The sequence below is a fragment of the Mixophyes fleayi genome, chromosome 11 (assembly GCF_038048845.1).
Source record: "Mixophyes fleayi isolate aMixFle1 chromosome 11, aMixFle1.hap1, whole genome shotgun sequence".
Classification (NCBI taxonomy): domain Eukaryota; kingdom Metazoa; phylum Chordata; class Amphibia; order Anura; family Limnodynastidae; genus Mixophyes; species Mixophyes fleayi.
The window spans coordinates 93,754,587-93,780,543 of record NC_134412.1 but is presented as its reverse complement, the minus strand read 5'-3'; the positions used below and the strand labels follow the sequence as shown (position 1 = coordinate 93,780,543).

The 25,957-nt window shown below is 41.8% G+C and overlaps 1 protein-coding gene across 6 annotated transcripts in view; it reads right to left on the bottom strand.

Moving 5' to 3' along the window:
• Positions 1-1,826: 1,826 nt before the first annotated feature.
• The window catches only part of FEZ1 (fasciculation and elongation protein zeta 1), a 46,299-nt gene continuing 22,168 nt past the window's right edge, over positions 1,827-25,957 (bottom strand). For 2 of the 6 annotated variants that reach the window (XM_075190362.1, XM_075190367.1), the window contains 9 exons: positions 17,480-17,840; positions 14,833-14,932; positions 10,943-11,029; positions 8,825-8,990; positions 7,109-7,383; positions 6,944-7,024; positions 6,492-6,567; positions 4,689-4,754; positions 1,827-2,790 (listed from right to left, as the gene is read on the bottom strand). In XM_075190362.1, coding sequence (XP_075046463.1) covers positions 2,774-2,790; positions 4,689-4,754; positions 6,492-6,567; positions 6,944-7,024; positions 7,109-7,383; positions 8,825-8,990; positions 10,943-11,029; positions 14,833-14,932; positions 17,480-17,840 — 1,229 coding nt within the window. In that variant the 3' untranslated portion in view covers positions 1,827-2,773. Of the gene's footprint in view, positions 3,198-4,688; positions 4,755-6,491; positions 6,568-6,943; positions 7,025-7,108; positions 7,384-8,824; positions 8,991-10,942; positions 11,030-14,832; positions 14,933-17,479; positions 17,841-24,623; positions 24,877-25,957 lie in introns of all 6 variants that reach the window. The other 4 variants (XR_012679890.1, XM_075190365.1, XM_075190363.1 and 1 more) reach the window with 4 other exon arrangements.

Sequence of the window (25,957 nt, the reverse complement as noted above, 5' to 3'; positions counted from 1 at the left end):
TTGGATATCATTGGTTACTGTGTGTGTAGTGCTTCCTGATGAAGACAGCTCTAGTTCAGGAACAGAGATGGGGGTCACTCGTTGTGAGTCAAAAGATAATGAACCCACTAATGTTTTAAAAGTGTACTATAAATATTTACAGTTTTTACTTCACATATTTGTGCAATACGAAAACTTTACAATTTTATTTGCCATCAAGGTCTTGCATCACAATTGACATAACTGAAGACACATTTACATAATAACATTTGTTCAGTGTCACATCCATAAATTGTAATTAAACTTATTGTACTTATGTCATATTAGGGTGTTTTCCTCCCACATATTTACTTCATGTCAGCTGGTTAACGGATCCAAGTTTTGTATGATCACCTACCCACCTCTACCAGAAAATAACACTAGAAACTCACACAGAAAATACTCCGTTCAAATCAACTCCTCTTATCGGTCAGTAAATTCAGGTTAAGGGGGGTATTCAATTGTTAGCCAGAACCGCTAAAATCCCGCGCTCGAAAAATATTACCGTTAATACAGTAATATCTCGCTGGATTTCAGATCGCAGCTCCCTGAGTTGCGAGCTGAAATCCAGCGAGTAAATTACCGTATTAATGGTATTTACGCGCAATATTACCGTATTAACGGTAATATTTTTAGAGCGCAGGATTTTAGCGGTTCTCGCTAACAATTGAATACCCCCCTTAGAGTCACTTTATTCTTCTTAAACTTTTCGTATGATATTTTAACAATTTCCACAGCTGTAGAATGATTTTACAGACCCAGCGAACTCTAATCATGGCATAAGGAAACATAATCTTGTCTGGATGGATATACAGAAGCTATAAAAAGTATTTACCCCCTGTGGAATTTTTCACATCATGGAATCAAAGAAATTTATCCAGGAAATCAAACCACTGATCAACACAAAACATTCTGTAGTGTCATTAAAATAAAAAACACACTTTTCTTCAATAAATATACATAATACTGCTGATAATCATATCTATGTGATGTAGCGATGTCAAATGCATCTACATAATCTACAGCAAGCAGTCGTCTTTAGAGGTCATATAACTGATTGGAAACTGCCTTTGTACAATGACGGTTTCAATTGATTTCAAAATAAACACCTGTCTGAGAGGTTTAACATTTGGGTAGAGTAGTCACAAGTAAAAGCTTCATCATGAAGAGCAAATAAACTGATGCAAACACGAGAAAAGCACTAATTAAGGAGCGGTTGCAAGATTTCAAAAGACTTAATATCTGCAGCGCACTATCAAAGTCCATCATAAAGAGATTAAGAGAATATGTTACATCTGTCAATTTGTCTATAATGCAACCTCACAACTGTCCCGATCTCCACTCTCAGTCACACTCGCTCCTCTTGTTTCAGCTGTGTCCTCTACCACTTATATTGTAAGCGCTCTCATGAACAGATCTCACCTAGTTTGCCCGAAAGCCTGTGGAAGACCCACATCTAGGTGGAGAAAGATTGTACGTCTAATGAGATCGAAATTGAGTTTGAATCAGTTATTGTCTGTTTGTTAATTAAGTTTTACAATTTTTTTAATTTACTATTCGAGGATTTTGTGTATATCGGTGGTAAGAATTTGTGAATAAATTATTTTTCAATCAATAATGCAACAAAAATAAAGGGTAAATACGTTTTATAGCAGTACCAAGATATTGCATTCAGTGGTTCCCCAGAATGAGGATTTCTCCGCTTACACCGAAGGAGGCGCCGTGTAACTAGTGGCACGGAACACGTTAGTACATGTTTATCATTCCCTCCCCCTGTACACCAGCAATTACATAAAACACACTGCACATTCACTACATGAGATTTATTTTGCTATCATATAATACATGGCAAGACAAGTTCTAATACACTACAATGTACAAAGGCCTTCCGTGTGTCAGTCCCCAGCTCCTCCATGTTGCCGCTGTATGAAGATGATAAAGTAGAGCGTGAGAGGGGGGTGGGTGATGACTTCCAGGGACACTCGGAAAGACCTTCCATTAAAGCTATTTGTAGGCAAAGCACACACACGTTACACACATTCCTGTATCTCCTCCCGAGGGAACCACAACATGACTTGTTACACGGATTTGGCCGATACCTCGGCAATATCATTAGAGAAAAGGCCGATCTGACTAAACTGAGTAGCAGAAGTGTGGATCGACCTCCCGGAACTCTATGATAACTGACCTGGAGGACACGTGCTCACTGAGATAGAAATTACATGTGAGGCCACCACCAGCCATGTGGTCTTATTCTATGAAGGGACTTTGATATGACCCAATCGGTGCTCCAGGCCATCGCCACCCCCCCCACCTCACAGAATGAGGTGCGGACAACACTTCAACTCCTTAACTCGTACCATTGAAAGCAATTTACAGGGTTTACACACAACAGAATAATACTTCTGTACAGAGCCAAAAATTGTCCTAAAATATCACTTTACCTTGGCCATAAAGGTACAACTTAATCCCCAAGTAGAGTTCTGCCAGAAGACATCTGACTACCGCCGATTTCCAGTAGGGGACAGATGTCCTGGTAGAAGACTACTTAGGAGCTCATGGGTAACACAAGATAGTATGGGATTAATTCCAGGTTCCTCTGAGCAGGTAGTGGTTAAATTGACGAGAAAAGCAATAGGTAATGATCAATACCGGCCTGTAACTCGGATTAATTCAATGCAAATGTAAATGTTATGTCATGCAGTCCGGATGTAACATGTATGTCCTCCCTGATCGGCGTTTTCATTAGCACACGTTAGGTTGGGCACAGCACTAGAGGGAAAACAAAGAGGATTAATTTCATAAATAAGGTCTCCAGCTGTAGCAATAAAAGCCCACCCACCCCCCAGCAAAGGAGAGGAGTTCCACATTTCATCCAACTCACTGCCGCACCGTACAGCTGCAGCAGCTGCTGGATTCCAGTACATGGGTGTTCGGTCAACTTATACACGACAGCTACAATGGTATAATGTCAAAGAGGAGGCGATGACGTTGGCGGAAGCGATGGGGGGCAGCAGGAATACATAATATAGCTGTATACATCCATAAAGAGGGGTATTCAATAAAATAGGAGAAATGGACATTCTGCCTTAACGTGTCTTTAGGATCGTCCTTCTTTTCACTCCATATTCTATAACGTTATAGCGCCATTGTTTCTGAAACTTCTGCCTCTTCTTATGCTAATGAGTAAAAATGGGAGGGGTTTAGTACAACGTTACTTGTATAGAGTATACGTAAACGTAGTCAATTTTAAAAAAAATAGAAGCTAAAACAGCGCTCCACAATAACAAAAAAAGAAAACAAAAGTAATTTTTCTGTCTAAGAGAATACAAAACAAATTTCTTAGAAAAATTACACTTTTCTTTAGAGACTTAAAAAAAAAAAAAAAAAAAGGACTTTTTAGAACATTTTCAGATTTCTCCACTTTTATTGAATACCCCCCTATAACAGCGAGAATCAGTTTCCTCTCTTCTACTTATGGTAACCATTATTGAAATATGACCAAGAGACTTCAAGCAAGAAACCAAACAGTAATGTATCCATACAGATAAATATATACAAGCTGCACTTCTGTTAGGATTTACTAATATCCTGATACAGTTTATACCCACGAGGAGAACGTTGTTCAGACACCAATGTCACACACGGTTAAACGTTACATTATTAGCATTTCAAATGTTCAGAAAAACTGCACAGCTGAATACGGAGAGTTCACGAGCAGGATCGGCCAATCAGGACACCCTAAAAGGGTCATGTGTTCATACCGTCAGGTGACCTCTTCTATACACCATATAGCTCATATACTAGTCAAATAATTGCTAGAATTCTAACACAGGAAGGATTGTATACCATGGGGGCATTAGACACCTAATTTACTTTACATCCGGTAGATTCCATGGTAACTTCTTAATAATCTCTTCAAACAGAGCAAACTATAATTTGCTGGGTGAATGGTGGCCGGGCTCAATGTAATTTCTCATTGCTTGTATAATGCCTCTTAATGGCACTTTTATATTCATCTAAATATCATTGATCGGTTGGTATAAACATGTCTGAGTATTAATACCCTGATATAGCTTGTGTATATTTATTCATACTTACACATTATTTTCTTGTTTTATTACTAGAAATCTCATCATAATGTCCAATTGCTTTTAATGTTATTTTTGCCGTCTAATACAGTTTAGAAAATTACAGCAAATGTCCGATTGCTATGGAGAAAACCACCATATCTACATAGCTGCCTGATCCTAAAAGATTAGTCACCTGGAGGTCCCGCGTTCCTGTGATCTGGTGGGTCACACACCTATCATCTACATGTGTGTAAAAAGACCGGGCCGGGATAATTAAGGTTGGTGCGGCAGATACCCTGAGACTCTGAGCTCCTGCCGTCCCGGTCTTTCCCCAGACGTGCAGCTCCTCCCACCGCGCAGCCAGCGGGAGAGAGAAGAAATGCCAGGTGCTGGGAAACGCTGGATCACGGTAAGTAATCTTTTGGGATTGGGTTTCTACACAATTATCCATTATAAGTGGTGTTTACCGGATGACATAATATATAAAAATAATGTTTATGTGTAAATAATAAGCACAGTCTTGGCTGGTTGCAAAGACTGGGTCATTTTATAGACAGGTCATCAACATTCTGGCAGCGAATCACTTCGCTTTATTACCTTTTAAAATGTAGTCTGTTAATAGTGTGGGCACCTTCTCACTGTCTTCTTTCATGGCAAACAATACTGCGGAGACAATAACGACACGTTAGTAACGACAATACCGCGGAGACAATAACGACACGTTAGTAACGACAATACCGCGGAGACAATAACGACAAGTTAGTAACGACAATACCGCGGAGACAATAACGACAAGTTAGTAACGACAATACCGCGGAGACAATAACGACAAGTTAGTAACGACAATACCGCGGAGACAATAACGACAAGTTAGTAACGACAATAACGACACGTTATTAACTACAATACTGCGGAGACAATAACGACACGTTATTAAATCACAATCCTGCAGACACAATAGAAAGTAATAATGATATTAATATTATTAATTTTTATTTATAGGGCGCCACAAAGTATCCATAGCGCCGTACAGGGACAAACAATGGCACAGTACAAGGTGAAACAGCACAGTACAAGTAACAGTGAGCACTATAACTCTGGGGGCTCAGGCACAGCATGAAAGAGAGGGAGGGAGGGGAAAAGTGAGTATTACAGGGACAATACACAATATAGATACACCACCAGTCCCTGTGGTAATGATAATGACACAATAATAAAGCACTTTGACTATACTGCAGGGATAGTGCATATAAAGTATTAATGATAATACACAATATTCATGACAAACAATAAGACCTTGCACAGTATACACAGCAGTATTCAGGTCAGTATTTTGCACTGGGTTTGATAGGATTTTCAGACGTCACTGAATGATCCACAAAATATTCACAGAATATTCCAATTGTCACATGTGCCATTAATTCTGTGAAGGGGTTTTCTGCTTTTAAAATCAGTTTTCACTAAATCCCTTTCCCTTCCTAATAATACTACTGTAGCCCTTTGTAGCAGGTCCCCAGACCATTATAATTTTCATTTTGCTTTTGTATTTGTTTAATGTAAGTGTTAAGAGACGGACGTGTAAAAATATTCCTGTAATAGGATTTTATCTAGTTCCTGTTGGACTGTTTAAGACAGTGTTGGCTAACCTGTGACACTCCAGGTGTTGTAAAACTACAAGTCCCAGCATGCTTTGCCAATATATAGCAGCTTATTGCTGAAAGGGTATGCTGGGACTTGTAGTTTCACAACACCTGGCGTGTCACAGGTTAGCCAACACTGGTTTAAGGGTTGCTAATTCAGGAGAGGTGCCATTATTTCTTTCCTCTTCCAATACTCCTCCTGGCCTCTTACACTTACTAGTACTATTGCCTGGATTTTTAAAGAGGAGAACAACAGATATAGTGAATGTAATTTGTGTTTTGTATTTGTAATAACATTTTATGTGGACAATGCGGCTTTCCCATTTATTAGTAACACATCAGTACAATATTCTCTCCTGTGTATGTAACACGTCATTATATTATTCTATTGTGTACAAATAGAGTGAAGTGACTTTAGCATTTACTACCAACACTGTTAAGCCTCATCTCTACACTTCCATAGATATATACACTCGTTACCGCTGAGGTACACCGGGGAGAAGGGACAGTGCTGTACAGCTGGATGCACCTTGAGCACATATGTATGTAAAGGTTTCCTGCGTTATGTTTGGGGTGTTGATGCTGTATGAGCCCCAGTATTGGACAGTACTAATCTCTTTCTGTTTCCTGAATTTTCAGTGTTAAAACAGCACAAATCAGTCATCAATACACCAAACCTTTATCAGGTAAACCTGTTCACTCTCAATATTATACAACTTTTATTCAATGAATGGGACCTGCCACTAGGGGGCAGCCTTACTGTTAGTCAGCATCTGTAAGTCTTCAACAGAGGGGGGCGTGACCTTCTTCTCGTACGGGATGACGGTGTTCAGGTACTGCAAGAGACCACATGTAAGTCATATTCATACATCACCAACGCCCCTTTATTCTCGAGAGGCTTGTTACATCCAGCTATAGTTTGATTACCATCATTTGTTTACATAGCGCCAGCATATTCCGTAGCGCCTTACATTTGGAAACAAACTAACAATTGGGATATAAGTCAGTGTGGCAGTTTTATCCACTACTACAAAGAGCATTCCGGTGTCTAGCCCACAGAGCATACAATCTACCTCTCCGTGTCCCATGTACCATTTAAGTGAAAACTGGGATAAGAAACTTCTACATGTGCTTTAATCTACAGTCAGCTCATCGGAGACCATTTATCTAAACGCAGGAACGTTGTTTAACCTCGCGCCCCCTATGTCTCACCTGCTTCTCGTTTCCTGAATTACCAAACGTTTGTCTGATTCCCGTCTGAAGGATGTTGGAGATTCCCTCCATGCTGAACCGCTGGGGGAGAAGACAGCAGGGTTAGAATGGATGCAGTAAGAAGACACAACAATACTTGGGGTATCGGGCACATTACTCGGGTACCTTCATGGGCATTTGGCCGTTCCTCTCGGGCCGGTTGCTCTGCAGACTGAGGCCTTTCTCTTTCCTCCTCCTCTTCACCAGCTCCCTCTGTTCCTTCTGTTTGTTCTGGACCTCCAGCAGAGCCGTGATGAAGGAGTTCTTCACCTCCTTCTCAAACTCCAGCTCATCCCGCCGGGCCAGCTGCTGGATCAGTTCCTCTGAGTAGTCACAGATTGCGCTCTCCACGCGGTCCAGTAACTGTATCAGCTCTGGGATATTCATATGCTGCAGACCTGCTGGAGGGGACGGACGTGGGAACGTGAGATTTCCTCATCTATGAAACTTGTGACAAAGTTATTTAACGAAATAAATCAGTCTCCTCATCCAAGTATTGTGACACGTATCCCGTATCTACCTTAAAGGTCAGCTAGAGCTAGAAAACAAATCAATCCACAAGAAAATAGGAAGTCAAACTGTGTTTGAGCAATTGTGGAACTACAAGTCCCAGCCCGTCATTACACTTCCTAGTAACAGCTTGGAGAAGAACGGCCGGACAGAAACTCTCAGCAGCAGGGGTCCCGGGAAGACAAGAGACCTCAGAGAGATGGACAGTGGTCTCCTCTTCTATTGATTGTAACACTTCATAATATGATGATAATCATATACTACATTATAACATCATTATTATTGTAGTGAGATTAACTGATTATTCCTATATATCCAATGCTGGCCTCATATCTTTCTAGTTGTTAATACATTTTTATACATATAAAGTAATCTTATCTTAGACTATGTGGTGATAAATCCAGCAGCCAGTGACTATACACAGTACACACTTGCCGATAACCGACTGTTGTGTGTCAAGCAATCATCTATATCCCCAGGCTGTGACATCACAACCACTGATTATGTCGTCAGTCAGTCACATGACCAGGCTTGTTATACTGGCTGCATTCTGTAGTGGGATGGGGGAGGAAACGCAACTTTGAATAAGAGGTTGATTGATTGTAACCTACGTATAACTACCCCAGTGTATTACAGGAACATGAGGATTTCATTTATCTAGTTCTCAGGATTTTCAGCAGCCCCCAAACAGGGCAGAAAACACTGTCCAGGCCTCTCACCAGACAGGATCATCTCAGAGGAGGACCCCACATTGTGGCCCTGTCACTGTGGACATTAAGTAGTAGAACAGGCCACGAATTGGAGACATGCGGCCGTTGAGATTAAAAGTACAAATTGCAGGGTATAATATTTGTTGTTCCAGAGTTACATCTAATACACAGGAAGGGTCATCAGAGATGTCTATGGGGGTGACAGACAACCATCCGCCTCAGGCCAAGCAGTTTACTGGGAATAAATAGAAACCTAAATGTGAGTTTATGTCATATATTCAACATCATTCTTTAGACACTTTGATAGGAATCCTGCAAATGTTATCAACAAGATCCATTGCCTTCATTTCAGACTGACGAGATTTCAGCTTCTGAGTGCGGATAAAGTTCTTCTAGGTAATACTTATCCTTTTTTGGCTTTTAGCACATACAAAACTTTCTTACACTTGATAATATATAATTTATTACACGATTTTACTGACCCCATTTTTGGCAATGTCCTTTGTTTAAAGCCTTATGTGTTACAACTAACAGCCACCAGGGGGCAGTCTGACAACACTGTACAGCCCTGGAAATGCATTAAGGCCTGCAGAGTATGGAGGATGTGGGGATAGGGGCTTACCCTCAGCTGTCCAGTTATTGTTGAAGGTCTGGCTCAGAGCCTGCATCTCCTGGAGGAGGATAGAGTCTGAGTGAGAGCTGATCTCTTCCAGGTCCTTCTCCTCCTCATCCAGCTCTTCCTCCGGGTCTGGAGAATTCTGCATCATCTCCTCGATCTCTTCTATCACCTGCAGCCAGGAGCACAGCTTAGGAACTGAAACAGACACTATATATGATTATAACTACACCTGACATCTAAGAAATGGAGTGTTTAGGCATTGCTAACTACACACTGACATATTTCTGTGAAAGTCTGTCCCACATCCCAAATACCTGACTATAATCAATAGATTTTTAATACAATCAGAGCAAAGCAATATTACACGTATGGGGGTGACGGATCCAGAGAATTTATCGGATTACCAGATTTGTTGTCAGGAAGTATTATTTCTCTACCTGTGAGGCCAACACCAATCTCAGGATGACGTCAACAGAACAGAAGCATTAAACATTCTTTATTACTTAGAGTAAAGCATTTTAATGCATTAATTTTTTAAAATATGTATTTTTTTCCTTAACATTAGTAACAAAGCCCAAATCTGGGTTTTCATTTCCATTTGACATCCAAGCTGGGTTATCACAACTGCAGACATCGGCCCAGCGATGCGGTAATTAGATGATAGATACACCATACTCAGGGTGACAGATCTGTGAGCGATGGAGCGTTGTCGCTGTGACACAAATAGTAACAACATATGGTGGGTAAATACAGAGAGAAATGGGATAAATTGGGAGCTGTGTCTGGTGTGTGATTAGTTTCCATAGCAGCATCTCTGAGAACCGCACACACTGGGATGTAATGACGTCCTCTAATGTACAGTGTGTATCAGCATGCTGGTCACATTCACAGCTCCCAGACCTACATGTGTGTAACATGCAGCACAGCCATGTTATTTCCTCCACACATATCACATATATATCGTTCTTTCAAGTGCAGAACAAAGTACAGTGTATAGAGGCCCATACGTCTAGAGGTACACGTGCTCATAAACACATATTTCCAGCGGTACAACAATATTTACAGAGAATGAGTTATAGTTGTCTCCTATCTAGTAATACCAGACGTCCTACATGCTGTGTCCTGGGAAGCTCTGAGGGAATTGCAGATGGACCAATTCTGTGCAAACTCCAGAATTCTGTTCCCCGATACGGAATGAGATGAACATTCCAAGGAACAATATAAAAGATTGCGTCCATCTTTAGTTGGCAACTCATCAATTATAATGAACTATTTAATGCGACCACATAAATTGTTACTCTGCCACCACCAGCAGTTGCTGTAGGGGTTGTGGAATCCTTATAAGACAGGAAAGTGCGACAGATATGGCTGAACTCACTCCTGCCAACCTGGACGGCCAGTGTGTGTTACCCAGACTACTCTCTACCAGCGGGTGCACGCAGAATCTAGAGGGGCAGAGGCTCGCCCCTGCCAACCTGGACAGCCAGTGTGTGTTACCCAGACTACTCTCTACCAGCGGGTGCACGCAGGATCTAGAGGGGCAGAGGCTCGCCCCTGCCAACCTGGACAGCCAGTGTGTATTACCCAGACTACTCTCTACCAGCGGGTGCACGCAAGATCTAGAGGGGCAGAGGCTCGCCCCTGCCAACCTGGACAGCCAGTGTGTGTTACCCATACTACTCTCTACCAGCGGGTGCACGCAGGATCTAGAGGGGCAGAGGCTCGGCCCTGCCAACCTGGACAGCCAGTGTGTGTTACCCAGACTACTCTCTACCAGCGGGTGCACGCAGGATCTAGAGGGGCAGAGGCTCGCCCCTGCCAACCTGGACAGCCAGTGTGTGTTACCCATACTACTCTCTACCAGCGGGTGCACGCAGGATCTAGAGGGGCAGAGGCGGGTGTGAGGATGACATCGGGGGACCCTCCACATTATAGGGACCTTTACATGCTGTTTTGTACTTTGAATACTCAGAAATTTCAGTTTTGGGTGAATATAATTGACAGTCAGTAATTATCCTCCATCCATCATACAGGGAACTCCTGAAAACATGTCCTGTTGGGGATACTTGAGGAGAGGGCTGAGAAACAATGAATTACTGTGTGCGTCAGTCAGCTCATTACCTGATCTGCCGTTAGTAATGGCTCCTCGTTAATACCAGAATCATTTTCACTCTTCTCATTCAGCTCCTCCTCCTCCTTCTCATGGAACTGGAACAAGATGAAGGAAACATTTTATTCAGAGACTGATAGCAATAAAGAGATATACACAATGGGTCTGATCCATTGTGGAAAGTAAAGCAAAAAAATGTGTACGTTTTCTCCTGGACAAAACCATGTTACAATACAAGGGGTGTAAATTAGTTTATTATTTTGCACATAAGTTAAATACTGACTGTTTTTTCATGCAGCACACAAATACTTGATAGCTTTATTTTTGCACAGAAATGTAAAGTTGATCTAGGACATGTCCTACCCCAACTATAAATCTGTTCCCACATTTTAAAATTACCTCCCCCTCCAATGCAACATGGTTTTACCCAGGTGCAAAGTTACTATTTTTGCTTTGCTCTTCTTAATGACTCGGCCCATTGTGTCCGTTCTCTACATCATCATCATCATCATCATCATAATAATAATAATAATAATACTGTAACAGGCACATATGTTATTGTACATCTTGGGGTGGAAATTCAATTCCCCCCAAAGTAGTGCTGAGTTAAACCTATTGCTTTCTGCTCGCAGTTGCAAAAAGCTGTTGTTGAAATTACCGTATTAACAGTAATTACGCGCACTATTACCGTAATATCGGTAATAGAGCGCAGGCCGTGTTACTTTCGGCAGTAACGCGGCCAACTGAATTCCCCCCCTGCTCTCTGATTTGTGCCTCTTTAGTCCCCTCACTTTGACTCTCCGGCTGCCTGTTTGGACTTCAGTAATAAGAACATTGCAGCGGGTGCCACTAAAATGCCCCCATCACCCATTTATCTAATTTCTATAGTTTTGCTCTGCAAAATGAAATCTCTTTGGAGAGGGGGAGATAACAGCATATAAATAGTGTACAGGAGCCGGACATTGGTACTTTGTGCTGCTGTGATTGGCTACCTGTCAGCTTGGCCCCTCCCACCTCAGACATTCCTAAACATGGACACAAAACAGTCTCCTGGTATGAAATACTCTGTGCTGCTGTTAACCTCTCTTTGGCTGCAGGTTGTTCTAGACAAGCCCACTACACCTTCTGTATATCAGTTTGTGACCAATTTTGAACAATGAATGCAATAGTTATAGAATTATGTTAATTGCCCCTGTTTACTGTCCACTCAGTAATACTGTGTCCCGTACCCTGACTTTGTAAGGATAACTGATTCAGCGTCTTGTCTTCCAGTAAATGGTTTCTGTCTACAAGGTCAGCGTAGAAGGAACATCCGGCTCTCACACAACAAACCTGCACATTACATCCCACTTACACAATTCCCTTTAGAACAGCCAGAGAAACAAACTAAGAGTCTGAGAGTGCAATCCGTGCCTGAGCATCTCTCACAATGGACACAAATTACAATATGCAAAACATAACTGCTGACGGCCCTGAATAATAGATTAGAGTCTTCAGGCCTCATTCATAATGTTCTCTCTCTGCTCCTCAGATGACAAATCTCTTATGTCAGAACCTTCCCACAATTAGGCCAACAAAACAAAGGATATTTTACAAGGGTAAGAATGACTAATCTAACCAGAAACCGTATATCGTACATCTCAATTTATCTATTACGGCAGGAAGGTCAAAGATTGTCAGTTAATGACTATAATATGGAAGAGGAATTATACAGGGTCTCAAACGGATCCCACAGGTACAACGACAAGTAACCAATGAGCAGGTTACAGGAAAGTAGGCGAGTATGGTAAGGGTTGGTGACCATGTTGTCACACACTAATAGTGGGTGAAATGTATGATAACAGAAGGTCAATGACCACCTCACGTTGCCCCCAGAATCGTTGCCCCTCTATGCCACAGTCACGTTGGCATCCAACTGAAGCCCGAGCAGAATTTATGCATGGGAGAAAGTTGCATTATTTTATCTGTCAATCATTCTGTGTGTCGCTATAGGAACCATCACATCACCCAATCATATACAGAGGTTTTCAGTGGTAACCCGTATTACTCTTGTGCAAATACTTCTTAGGAGCCCTAAATGGAACACTTCAAACCCACATATAAATGAAGACTTGAACGTCGTATGTCAGCCGGCCTCCTACTCAGTACTCACAAATGTCTTTATGCTTCTCTGAGAAGGATAGAACATAAGTGTCAGCAAAACACAAGACCTTCAATACATGAGGTCACTGTGGTTTTATTTTGGAGCCATAGAGGTTATTAGACCAATGCTAATAGTCATTTCCTGGGCAGAGTTTAAATGATAATCCAAACACATGTAAAAGGTGAAAGATAAGGGGATAAAGGGCAGCGATTCTGAACCAACGCAGCAGGTCTCAGCCTTAATTAAAAAGGAAAAGCCAAAATTAGCAGCAGGGTTTCTACACAGAAACACATCTTCCCCCTCCTAAAGTACGTATGTAAATATGTAACTGGAAATACTGTGACCCGTCTGCAAGTATGTAATACAGTCTACCATCCATAGCATCCCATAACTGTGTAATAAAACACTCATACAATAAGAATACCTAACAATCGCTGCAGTATTATATGATAGCTTTATTAGATCTCACAAGAACATCTCAGAAACCCAATGACATATCTGGTATTAAGGGATTATAGCATTTAGTAAATGATCGTCAGTGTACAAATGATTATGAGCCAAGAACACGTTACATCACTCGGTAATAAACCCGGTGAGAGATTTATAATAACTCCTGGCAGGGCTGTAACTAGGGTTGTGCGATAGGGGCGACTGCCCAGGGCGGAACGCTGAAGGGGAAGCAGTTTATGAATATTTTAGGCTCATTTAGTTAAAATTGAGGGATAGGGGGTAGCATTTTTGTTTCTCATGCCAGGTGCTAAAATTTTAAGTTACGGCTCTGACTCTGCTTAATTCAACACAAATAAAGCAAGTTGTGCTAATCAAATCTACCTGTTCTATTTCTACCAGTATGTTACCTGCATGCAGAGATCCCTCTTAAATGTCAACTTCTGATTGGGAAATGTTCGGAGAAGTAGAAATCTATCACATAACTTGTGTGCAAATTAAGGTTAGAACAGAGCACGACTCACAGATCCGACCTCTCGCTGATATCTGGTGGATTTGTCCTGACCTAGTAATATTTGGGGTTGAGATCAGACAACTAGTACGGCCCCGATCAGACAACTAGTACAAAATCTTCCTAATTATATTACACTCCCTCTTCCAATTCCTGGAACCGCCAAACATGTGCCTAAATCAATCAGATATCTAATGCTGAAAAAAATTGACAAATAGCGAGACCCTGGAAGAACCCACTCCCCTTCCTCGTCCACCACGGTTACTACACGGATTTGCTTTATTCACAGTATATTAGTACATGAGACTATTAGACCATATGTTTTACAATAGTCCACCCTCATATTTCCTGATCTCACCCCCCCGTCATTCTTATAAGTGACTTGTTGTCCTACTGTATCCATACCTCTCAGGTTTTGGAATCAGGACAATGCGCAAGAGAAGGGACGTGGGTACGGCCATGTTATGTTGGGGCAGTCACCCATGGGCATCTCCAGCGCTTCTCAAGCACTAGGTCGCCCTCAACCTCTACCATAAAAAACCCTTTAATGCCGCTGTTAATAAGGGGGGGATCCATCGGTAGGACACGTCCCCACTATTCAGGAATTGGGACAAAAGTCCTGATACATGAGCTGGAAGGACACCCCTTCAAATCTGGAATGTGCCCCCCTAAAATCCTAAAAGTGTATCTTTAGAATACATGAAAAGCAGTGAATATATTTGTTACAGTGCATATAGCGGCAGTATAATGTTATGTAACACCCAAGTCATATTAAGGGGATATAGGGAGTAGTGAAATACCTCCGAGTCGGACAGGTTACCATTCAGCAACTCCTCACTCTGCTCTCTCCATTTCTCCCCGTTTAATGGGATGTAGTTGTCGGTTAGGGCGTCCCAGACTCTGCGGATGGAACAAACATGTCAGTGACGGGAGCTGGACCGGCCGTGCCCTGAGGATACTGATGTCAGTGCCCAGAAATCTGCAGAAGGAGCCCTGAGTCACACACAGACACTATTCAGATAACTTACTGAATTAAAGAACACAATAATCAGACATCCCAGCTACGGATGACATTCATGGTATAAACGTTCTATATCTCCAGCTAGTCAGGAAATAAACATGGGCTAAAGCAAATTTTTTTTTATGAAGTCAACACTTATGAATATTTCAATTTTCCAAAAACTCAATAAAACGCTGGAAATAAGAAATCTGTCTCTGGCAAAAGAATAAAAACAGAATTGCAAACAAGAGTCTATTAACTTCTAGGACAATGGGATGAAGCCCGTCCAGCATTCACTGCTGGTTTCAGCCCCATTCTGTCTAAACCCAGCCTATGTTTAGATTATTACAGTCACTTATAGAGATGACATCATCTTCTGCTTAATGTTACTGTATGTGTCTTTAGTTTGTATCATTATTCCCTCAAAGTAGAGCACTGCATAATATGATGGGAACAGATAATTATAATAACAATAACGACATTATGACCAGTCAAGGGGGAGATTCCATCTGAGCCATATTTATAGAAACAGACAAGCTGACCCCGATAGACCTGGACCCCGTGTTAGGACTTATTACAGCGTCTCCAGAATTTAGAGTCACTATGGGGCGGGGGGAGAAGTGACATCCGCCAGACTAAGGAAGAGGCTTCTGCTCACCAGATTCGCTTAAAGTAATCTCCAGATCTATAAAGACGTTTGTGGGGTAAACACACTTCTATGTAATATCTCCAATCATTTGGTCACACAATTTATCTATAAACTGGAAAACATGACCACAAATAGGGTCCCGTTAACTTGATTAATTTAGTTAGGAAGGATAAAGAAAAAAAAATTATTGGGGAACTCAAATAAAGGGATTTCATAACTAAATGCAGAGGGGATTGATTACTAATGTTATGTATGTGGATGGCCAGCTACTCTCAGGCTGCCCTTCCATACATCCATGTTCCCTTATCGTCTGTGTGGGTGGATATATATAATTCCCATGTCTATGGGGAAACTAAACAGATGATTGAGACGTAGAGGCAGTTCCACATATATAACATTAACAGCGCACTGGTATAGGACTGTCCTGACTATACAAGACTTGCAGACATCATATGCAGTGCACGGCATCCCATCTATAACATTGCCCCCAGCTCATGGTAACTTACATATGGAGGTCAATGTTTAAAATGGATGAAATGTAAAATACTGTTTAGATTTGTATCCCTGTTTATCTGCACCCTGTTTATCTGCGTGTTACATTTACACTAACGAGGCCAAGGAGGCAGTAGCTGGTCCAGCATTGGTTACTGGCTATGTGATGGTGATTTAGATTTAATTATAATGATACTGCTGTTGTCAGACTGACATCTCTGTGTACACAGCGTGAATATTGCATTATGTTCTCACACCGATGACTTCTGCACTTGTTAAAGGAAATTGTCGCTGGATGAACACACAAATATAATAATCAGCCAGTGAAGAGTTAATGGGGAATGTTTTCTGTGGAAAGATCGATGGTGCAGAACAGAAGCAGGTCATGGGCAGACATCTATAACATGATCCCCCAGCACTGCAGCCAGAATCACAGCCCTGAGGTTCTGAGCCTTCCCCAGCAGCTTCCACCAACTACCGATGGTCTGTGGCAATGCCAGTGAGCAGTTATAAATACAAGGACTCCAGACTGCACCAGACTATGTTGTACCCGCCAATCAGGAAGTAGCATCGCTCTGCGTACACCAAGTCTGCAACCTGGGCCCTATCTCCTGAAGTCATCCGCTGCTCACCAAAGGGCGGAGGTCACAAGGTGAGCACAGAGGCCATCAGGAACCGGAGACAGACAGGAAGCAGAAATATTTAGACAATGGTTATTTCAGGTACATGGGGGTCATGGAGGGAAGGTGGAGAATTTATTTAAAATTGTTGGAAGGAGGCTGTATTAAATGAACACAGGTAGGAAAAGGGAGGTATTTTTAAAGGCCTTATTGGAGGGTCCTGTGTGCAGAGCAGTAAATAGAAATGTTACCGACCTAGACAAGAAGGAAATGTGATGCCCACAAACCCTTAACCTCAAATTAATGTAAAATATTAATTCCCCGCGCCCCTTTCATGTTTGCACCCTCTCGCACAGCCCTAGTTAGGGCCTGTGTGGATGAAGGTATAGGTGTTGGCATATGGTACCCAAGCAGGGGTGCTCCTGGGTTAGGTTTGAATTTTGCCATCCTTGGCCAAACACTGAATATAGGTCCAATCAATGCTTCATATAAAAGTATACCACCCAGAGTAACACAGATACCTACAGACCAACATGGGAAAACTGAAATAAATATCCTTTTATTTTAATGTTGTGCAAATAAATCTACCCAGACCTATCTAAACTGAAATAAATCCCATTGTAAAGCAAACGGTAGACCAGGTGGATGGCTACTCTGGTTCCCAGCCCCCCACCGGTGCCACTTACTCCTCATCCCTGAGCCGTTCCTCCTCCTCTTGGATCTGCAGATGATTCTTCACAGGAGCCAAGTTCTCAGTTTTCGTATTGTAATTTCGGAAGCAAACATTCAGCTTCTCATCAAATTCATTGACCAGGTCTTCCATGGACTTGAAGCTGATGATCTCGGAGCTGAAGTTCTCCAATTCGGAGAGGGAGGCATCCTCCAGATGTCGAGAGGGCGACATATAGATACTCCTGGACTTGTCCTCTCGATCCTCAGAGTAAGACCTTACATCCTCAAACTCCTCATCCAGACACACCAAGGGGGCCTCCATCTCTGAGTGCCTCAGGGGTGGAGGCTGAGAGGACACGGTCACTTTCAGTTTGCCTGTGTGAACACAAAATACAGAGCAGTAATGACATTGTGTGAACGTCCTCACTAGGTCTCGCCTTCACAAGAGAAGTGTAATGTTACCATGATTGGCACATTGATATTTCTTACACACCTGGCACTAAAAAGGTCACACTGAGAAGCATCAGTTTAGCAAATTAAACCATTTAAACAGGTTAATAAATGCTTTCACCAAATTAATCTTTTATGTTACCAATAGAAGACTTCCCTTCTTACCTAACTGGCCATCCAGCACCACTATCCCCCGCAGCTCCAACCATAAAACAAATATCTAACGGGACACATTTTGATTCAAAGTAGATCTGTGTTAGCTCAATACTGGAAAAACCCAATCCATCTTCGTCTAAAATTATTTTCTATATTCAGAAAAGCCATGAGATGGAAACCATCGGGTTCAAATACTCCAACATCAGCCTCCTCCCCGCTGACGGAACGGCACCAGTGACAAGATTACTATTCCGAGCACCTATCCTCACCCTTAATTCTACTACATAAACTAATGTGGTCTCCTTTGTTGATATGTGTAAGTCTCTCTAGTATGACTATTGTCTCATACACATTTTTCTTTCCCTTTGTTTGACGATGTTCTCCCTCCTTTGACCTCATTTTCTTTTATACCTTTGTTAATTACAAAGTTGATATATATTTGATTTGCATTTCAATGATAAATCTCTTAATAAAAATGTATTGAATTAAAATGAAACAAACGCTACCATTGTATTATTCAGTCACGGCTATATTGCCAGCATGTTAATATCATGTCAAGACCAGGTCAGAGTTCTCCTGCGCTGTTTGTTAACTGTACAAATTACCTTAAGTGACCTCTACAGGGAACATTCCCAGCTGACACACACACCATTGTACAAATCCTTCTATATCCCAAATATTGCCCAAAATCTGCCATTGAGCTGGCGAATAAAGAGAAGGGATTACTTTTTCTGCAGTAGTTGGTGTTGTTTCCAGGGCCATTTCAAGAAATGAGGCATCAGACTCTACCCCATTGTCTGTCTCATCCCTCCTTAATTTACACAGATCACCATGTCGAGGGATGATGACAACAAGCATGAAAATCCATGTATGGAGGTGCACAAACACATGCAGCGTCACGCATGTATATCATAGTGGGAACTGTAGATAGAGACTGACAGGTCCAGAATCTTCCTATTACTATAATTTCTGTAACTATAACTGAATCCACTATTCCAAACATCGCCTGTATCACGGACCTCACCCTCCATCACAGGAGAAACACTGAGATTGTGTTATGGGAATATATCCAGCAATTACTGTCAGACAGAAATCTCACTAACTCTGGATATCAGTCATCATCAATTTCATGAGACAACACATTGAACAGGTGCACAAGAGCAAGCTTGTCCCACAAGAAATATACATCCAATAAGTTAAAAACAATGGAGGAAATTTATAAAAACTGGAGCAGGGCTAAAGAGTCTTCCAAACAAGGGAAAACTGTTCTACAATAAGTGTGACATATTTATAACAAAGTATATTGTTTCCTCTGTTTGCCACTTTTGCAGATTTCCAACAATTTTCTAGCATCAAACAGACACATATATGCAGGGGAGGGCTGGCAAATTTTAGCCCAGAGGCCAAGACTCAACACAACAGCCTATTCAGGATATTTTAATGGGGAAAAAAAAATGCAAGTGGCCAGGTGACCCTGCCCAAAGTAGCCCACTGTGGGAGATGCCCCCTGCCCCCCAGTCCAGCCTGCCCCTACATTTATGTGACAACAGCGTGGGACAAGCTCAGGAGGGTTTTTATACAGTAGATTGTGGAAAATTTTAACAAGTACTAAATCAATTTTATATTTCTTGTTGGATTATTGGTTTTCATTTTCAAAATTTGTTATTAACTATTTTTACATACATGACATAACTCTTTTGTATATCATCCATACTCCGCTTGATCTATATTGTCTCTCCTTTTCTCTGTAATTCTTTATTTTATCAGGTCAACGAGGACATGACATCAATGAATAAAAATGAAAACTGTTGAATAGACCTTGTGTTACGGAGTGACTTTCAGTTAGTTTTTCATTCAGTTGAATAAACTGAATATATTAGAAATAAACAATTCTGTGAAGGGCTCAAGTTTATCTCTCAGGGGTCACAGCAAAACAAGGAACATTAGGTGGTTCGGGAGAGAAGAAAGGAAAAGGGAGGGTTACATGTGTGTGTTATGTGTTGTAACGGAGAGTAGACTGTATAGTACAGTTATGTAAGAGTTTCCTAATTATCATCATCGGCTATTTAAATAGCGCCACTGATTCCGCAGCGCTGTACAGAGAACTCACTCACATCAGTCCCTGCCCCATTGGAGCTTACAATCTAAATTCCCTAACACACACACACACAGGCCGAGAGAAACTAAGGTCAATTTGATAGCAGCCAATTAACCTACTACTATGTTTTTGGAGTGTGGAAGGAAACCTGAGCACCCGGAGGAAACCCACGCAAACACAGGGAGAACATACAAACTCCACACAGGTAAGGCCATGGTCAGGATATGCAAGGCTAGTTTTTCAGGGTGTTTGTTAAGATTTTGGGGTGGTAACTCAGAAGGAGGATCTACGGGAGATCAGAGCTTCCATCATAAAATTAGGATTATGACTCACATTCCAATAAGTGCTCACCGGGCAGGACCACCAAATATGGATTAGAGTACCTCTGTGTCCACAGTTTTGTCAACATTTGGGATCAGTGTTAGGCAATATCCTACTTAGTCTGTCTGGGGTTTAATACCATCTATAGTAGCTTTGTAGGAAGTTTCCATTATTTTGGTTGAAATAGAACTTTTTATTTTTGGCTCCCGTATGTCTTCTCCTCTGGTGGGTTACAATGTCTCCTTCCCATTCCAGCTCCTACCAACTCTTGAATGGAATTAGTGCATCAAGAAGAGAGTCATAAAAATGTGCACATAGTGATTGTAGCAACCAATTCAATAGGGGAGAGAGTTCTAAGAGCTTCAATTGGTGGAAAGGAGGATCCAGTTAGTAAATCTATGATGCCCAGCCAGGAGATCATTCCGGAGGGGCAAAAAGTAATCACGATTTATGTGAAATGTGCCTCGACATTATAAGATTCTATATCAGATAGGACAAGCCCTCCTCTGGATATAGGTTTTTTAAGTATGTTGAGGCTATTCCTGGAGGTCTGCACCTCCAAGTCAATCAAACAAGAGCTTTCTGAATGTTGCTTCATAAGGTGCGCAAAACAGCCACTGGGAGCGCTTGAAAGAGGTACAAGCACTTTGGGAGGACAGTCATTTTGACAGCTTTGATCCTGCCCAAATATGAGATAATTTGTCAACTCCAAGAGATTAATTCAGCCTGAAGTTTAGAGATACCCTCCCCCCCAAACTGCACACCTGCACTCCGCACCAGGGCAAAAATCAAGAGTCACAAAGGGCATCCTTTGTTTTGGTTGGTAAAAGTATTAGAGGGGACACCATTTTGTCAAGATTTTGGGCTGAAGAATATGAAGTGAAAATGCCATTCAAAAAGTTTTCAGAAATACCCACTGTCCTAAAGACGCGGGTCACAAAATCCAGGAGAGTCTATTGTATCTCTCTTGTGGGTAATTACACACATGACTAGAAATAATGAGAAACAATGAAGCAGCATGTCAGGTAGACAGGGGAACATCTACATCCAAGGATAAATCACAATGGACCAGAATTAATGGAATGTAGCCTTAGAAGGTGAGCTCTGCAGGTGGAGAGCACATTGCTGGGGGACCTGAAGGACATTTATTGTCCCCCCTCTAATTTCTTCAAACCCCACACCCAATCAATGCTACTATTCCTCCAGCCCTTCATCACTTTTACTAGTTCTGTAGTCTTCCCGACTCTCGACAGCAGAGTAGTTTATCTTTCTCAATATGCAAGCAGCCAATCAGGAGAGGCTAGATAGTGCAGCTGCCCGACATCGTGATTATTGCATATTGCTGCTCTTGCACCCACATGACATACGTCTACTTTCAGTTGTAAGGAGTCGGAGGTGGAAAATGCAACAAAAAAAAAAACAGGACATTCTTGCCCCGAGGTCTTCCTACAAAACCTCCTATTCTTCCAGCCACCTCTGTGCCATTCTGCTAGTTATTCCATTTTATGTTATTGGTCCAGATTTCCCAATTTTCCTGCCAAACTTCCAACCACCCCAACTCCCCTGGCATTACACCAGTCTCTCAAATGTCTCAGGAAAATCCTGGGAAGTTGGGAAAACTCTCCTCCTCAGCCAATCCTTCCCAGTACCTCCACCATCTATGTTACAATGTACCCAGCTTAAAGGAAATGTACAGTATTATTTTTTAGTTCATATGCGTAATCAACAAGACAATTTATACTTACCAGCTTCTGTGCAGGACTGTGCTAGCCACACGTTGTTATCCTGCCACCGAGCCCAAGAGCCGAGTGACAAGATTCCGATCTTAGTTGCCCACAGGCCTGGGTGGCTAAATTTGTCAAGAGCCGGCTATCTGGTGCATGATCACTTCATGTGTCACTGTGGCTTGTCTGTGTGTTTGGAAGACAGGTCTGATAATGATCCTATGTGTTGTCGGTAGGACCACCAACATCAACTGTGGTTATTTTGGAATCATACACCAATGGCCTGATATCACAGCATGTGTGCCAAGCATAATGGTTTGCAGAGTGCAGCAACAGTTTAAAAAAGTAAATATGACACATTACATTGTAGTGAATTGGGAAAGGAGTAGGATGAGGAGGGCTGTTGTGAACATAGGGAACTTAGTTATTTTGAAGGACCATACAGGTATATAGAAATATGAGCTTCGAAAGAAAAATGTCTTCATAGTTCATATTTTGGGGTATCCGGGTGGCACTCCATACTGAGGAGCAGAAATCACACCAGGGTTGTGAATGACAGATATGGGTGGTATCCGGGAACAGCTAAAATCACATATCTTTGGAAAAGGTATGTCACATTGTCAAAATTTCATCATGTTTGGTATCAAAAGATGGACAGGGTCATAGGGGATTTATTAATGATAAAATTACAGAAAAGTTAGATCACATAGTAGAAGTGGTTAGTAAATCAGGCAACATGCAAATGGTGATTGAAAAAAGGGTCACAGGCCACAACCCCCTGGGGGCAGGGACAGGTCTTTAAATTGCTTAGACGAGACACAGAAAATGGACAGACTTTTTTGGGAAATCAATTCACTTTGATAAGCTGTCCATCTTCCTAGCCAATTCCCATGGGACAGAGTATGCAACTCAAGTAAGTGCTATTCTGAATGTAACCCCTTTTATTTTAAACTGTTTGTGTGTTATGTCAATCTAATAACGGTTTAATCATTATTTTTTATATCTGTATACCCTGTACTTTTGTATAATAAATCTATAATTTAATATGTTGCATCCTTGAAACTAACAAATCCATTAGCCTGTTAGAAGAAATAGCTTGACCAAGTTAACCCAGTGTGTGATTTGTTGATAGATTTAAATAATAAGCTGTGTTTCATTGCATTTACATTTGTGTAACAGTCTGGAGGTGTAAAGCGTTAATCCTGTGCTTGCTGGTGTGGGTCTTGCCAGTCTGTGGATAGCTAGAAGCCGTGTGGGACAGTGTGGGACAGTATATTGGAGTCCTATTGCCCGTATTCAATAGGTGGTGGCAAACCTGAAGTGTCTGGGGGTGCGAGAGCTGTTTGGGGGCTATTCAGTAGGTCTTTAACCTGTGTGATAGGTATAGAGATACTGCGGGCTGGAATCGTGTGACCTCATATAGCAAACCCCCCCAAAGTCACGGCAGCTGGGAGCGTGTTCGTGACAAGGGCAATGAATGCAATTAGCAGGCTAGCAACGGAAATCTCCAGCTCACAAGTAGATTGGTTACATATAATAGTATATACTTCATTTTGCACCTGAAACCATAAAGTGCAAATCAACTAACAGATGAGGGACCTGAGTAAAACAAACATAAAATACTTGTACTCCATGCTCAACAATTTTAGCAGAAATCGGCAGATACATCCAAAATTGTGGCGTATGGACAAACCAGCGTACTTTACTAGGCCAAACCCTCTCCAGGGTCGTACAAATGGGATGTACAGGAGACACCATTACACAATATATTGACGGCAGTCTTTCATTCTACTGTACAAACATTCTCCTTAATCACTCTAATTAAATCATCCTTTTCTACACACAAACACATTTCCACCATTCATGTCACTATAACACAGTTCGGCTGAAGGGTTAATACATAAAAAGGTTTTGAGCAGAAGAAACATGGCCTGTGCACTGAGGCTATAATGGTAGGATTGTGTGTGTACCTGCCTGGTCCTGCCTGCTGCTCATGATAGATAGATCACATTACAGCACATAGATCACATTACAGCACAGGATTCTGGATATATGTGTTCTGATCAACTGGATCACAGCTAATACACAACATTCCTCATCTGTCTACATAGCGGCTACACACCACATGGATTCAACACAATCAGTGATACAGTGCGACGCACAACGCCACTAGCCAAGGGAATGCAGCCGGTGACCCTAATCATTATTAAAAACCCACTGTGTGCACCCCAAGACCCTACAATCTAATAGCCACCCAGGGAGCCTTAGACCTCACTATCTGACAGCCAGCCAGGAACTGCAGCATAAGACCTGCACAGACATACATCTACAATATGAGCACATCTGCACATAAAGGATCATTAGAGACATGGAAGGCAGATAAACCACCAGAATGAAAGAAACAATCACCTGTGTTGATAACAGGTCCAGTCACCAGATTCTCAGCATCAGTACGAAGACTGCAGGGAACAGATGTCTTTCCTAGCTCAGCATCCTACTCCATGTATCTTCTCCTGGTCCGACGGATCCTGCCTCTGTCTGTTGCATTAGCTGGAATAAGCTGATAAAACGTACAATGGTGATGATGGCTCAGTCTTGCCTGGGAGAAGCAATCCAGCAGCCCTGCCTCAGCTGCTCATGAATATTCATTGCCTCCACAACACTGTTGACAAGAGAATATAGTCACTCCCAGAGCAGGCAGAGATAGGCAGGAGCATGAATAGCTGCAGATAGAACCAGTGAGATGTGTCTAATTCACTGCAATCACAGCCTCGATTGTCCTCAATAAGAGAGGGAGTGCAGTCCTGGGAAGATGATCAATCTTACTCTGCACATTGGTGAAAATAGAGGCCTGATTATTATTTTTTCAAAATCTGAATCTCAGATCCCTAAAAAACATTATTTTCCATTTGCAATCATGCATTGTTGAACAAGATAATGATGGACGCTACGGCCTGCATATTCAGAGTTACACAGACTGCACGCAATACATTTATATTCCCAGTAATACCTGCATGCACACATGGATTTCTAGGCCTGAAATAGAGGCTTGTGCCTGAGATTCAGAGGACTCAATCTCCCGTCACTAGGCCTTCCTGTTATAATAAGATTTAATTTATATAGCACCAACATAGCCTGCAGAGCGGTACAGGCACCTCAACACACACACACACCAAGGGCAATTCAGTCAGAAGCCAACTAACATATCAGTATGTACTTGGACCGTGGGAGAAACCCCACATAAAGACCAGTAAAGCTATGCAGCATGCATATATTTTAATAAATTGGCTGCTATACACCTTAAGTAGGCAGTGATACTTATGGATATGTATGTGAAAAGAGCATGTTTGTTGTAAACTTGTGCACAAACATCTGCACCCAAAATGTGCTTCACTATCGCAAGCAGAGGTTTGCTTTCGTTTGCTAAACTGGACTGGAAATGTGATAGAATCGGATCCGTTGTTATGGGTTACAGTACCTTATAAACACTGTTCACCACTTTTTAGAATTCTCTCGGTTGCCTCCAGATTACATGTTCTCTGTTTATTGTTACATATACACAACTTGCAGATAGGCACTGATCAGCCGTGTATTTGTGCAAACCACGGAGCTGTACAGGACGCCACTATAATTTCAGAAACCAGCCAGTAACAAGGTTGCATACAATAAATGTAATTAAAAAAATGGAAAAAATATGTGCGAATGAGACTACTAGGACACGTCAAGTTGTAAGTCCACTTCAC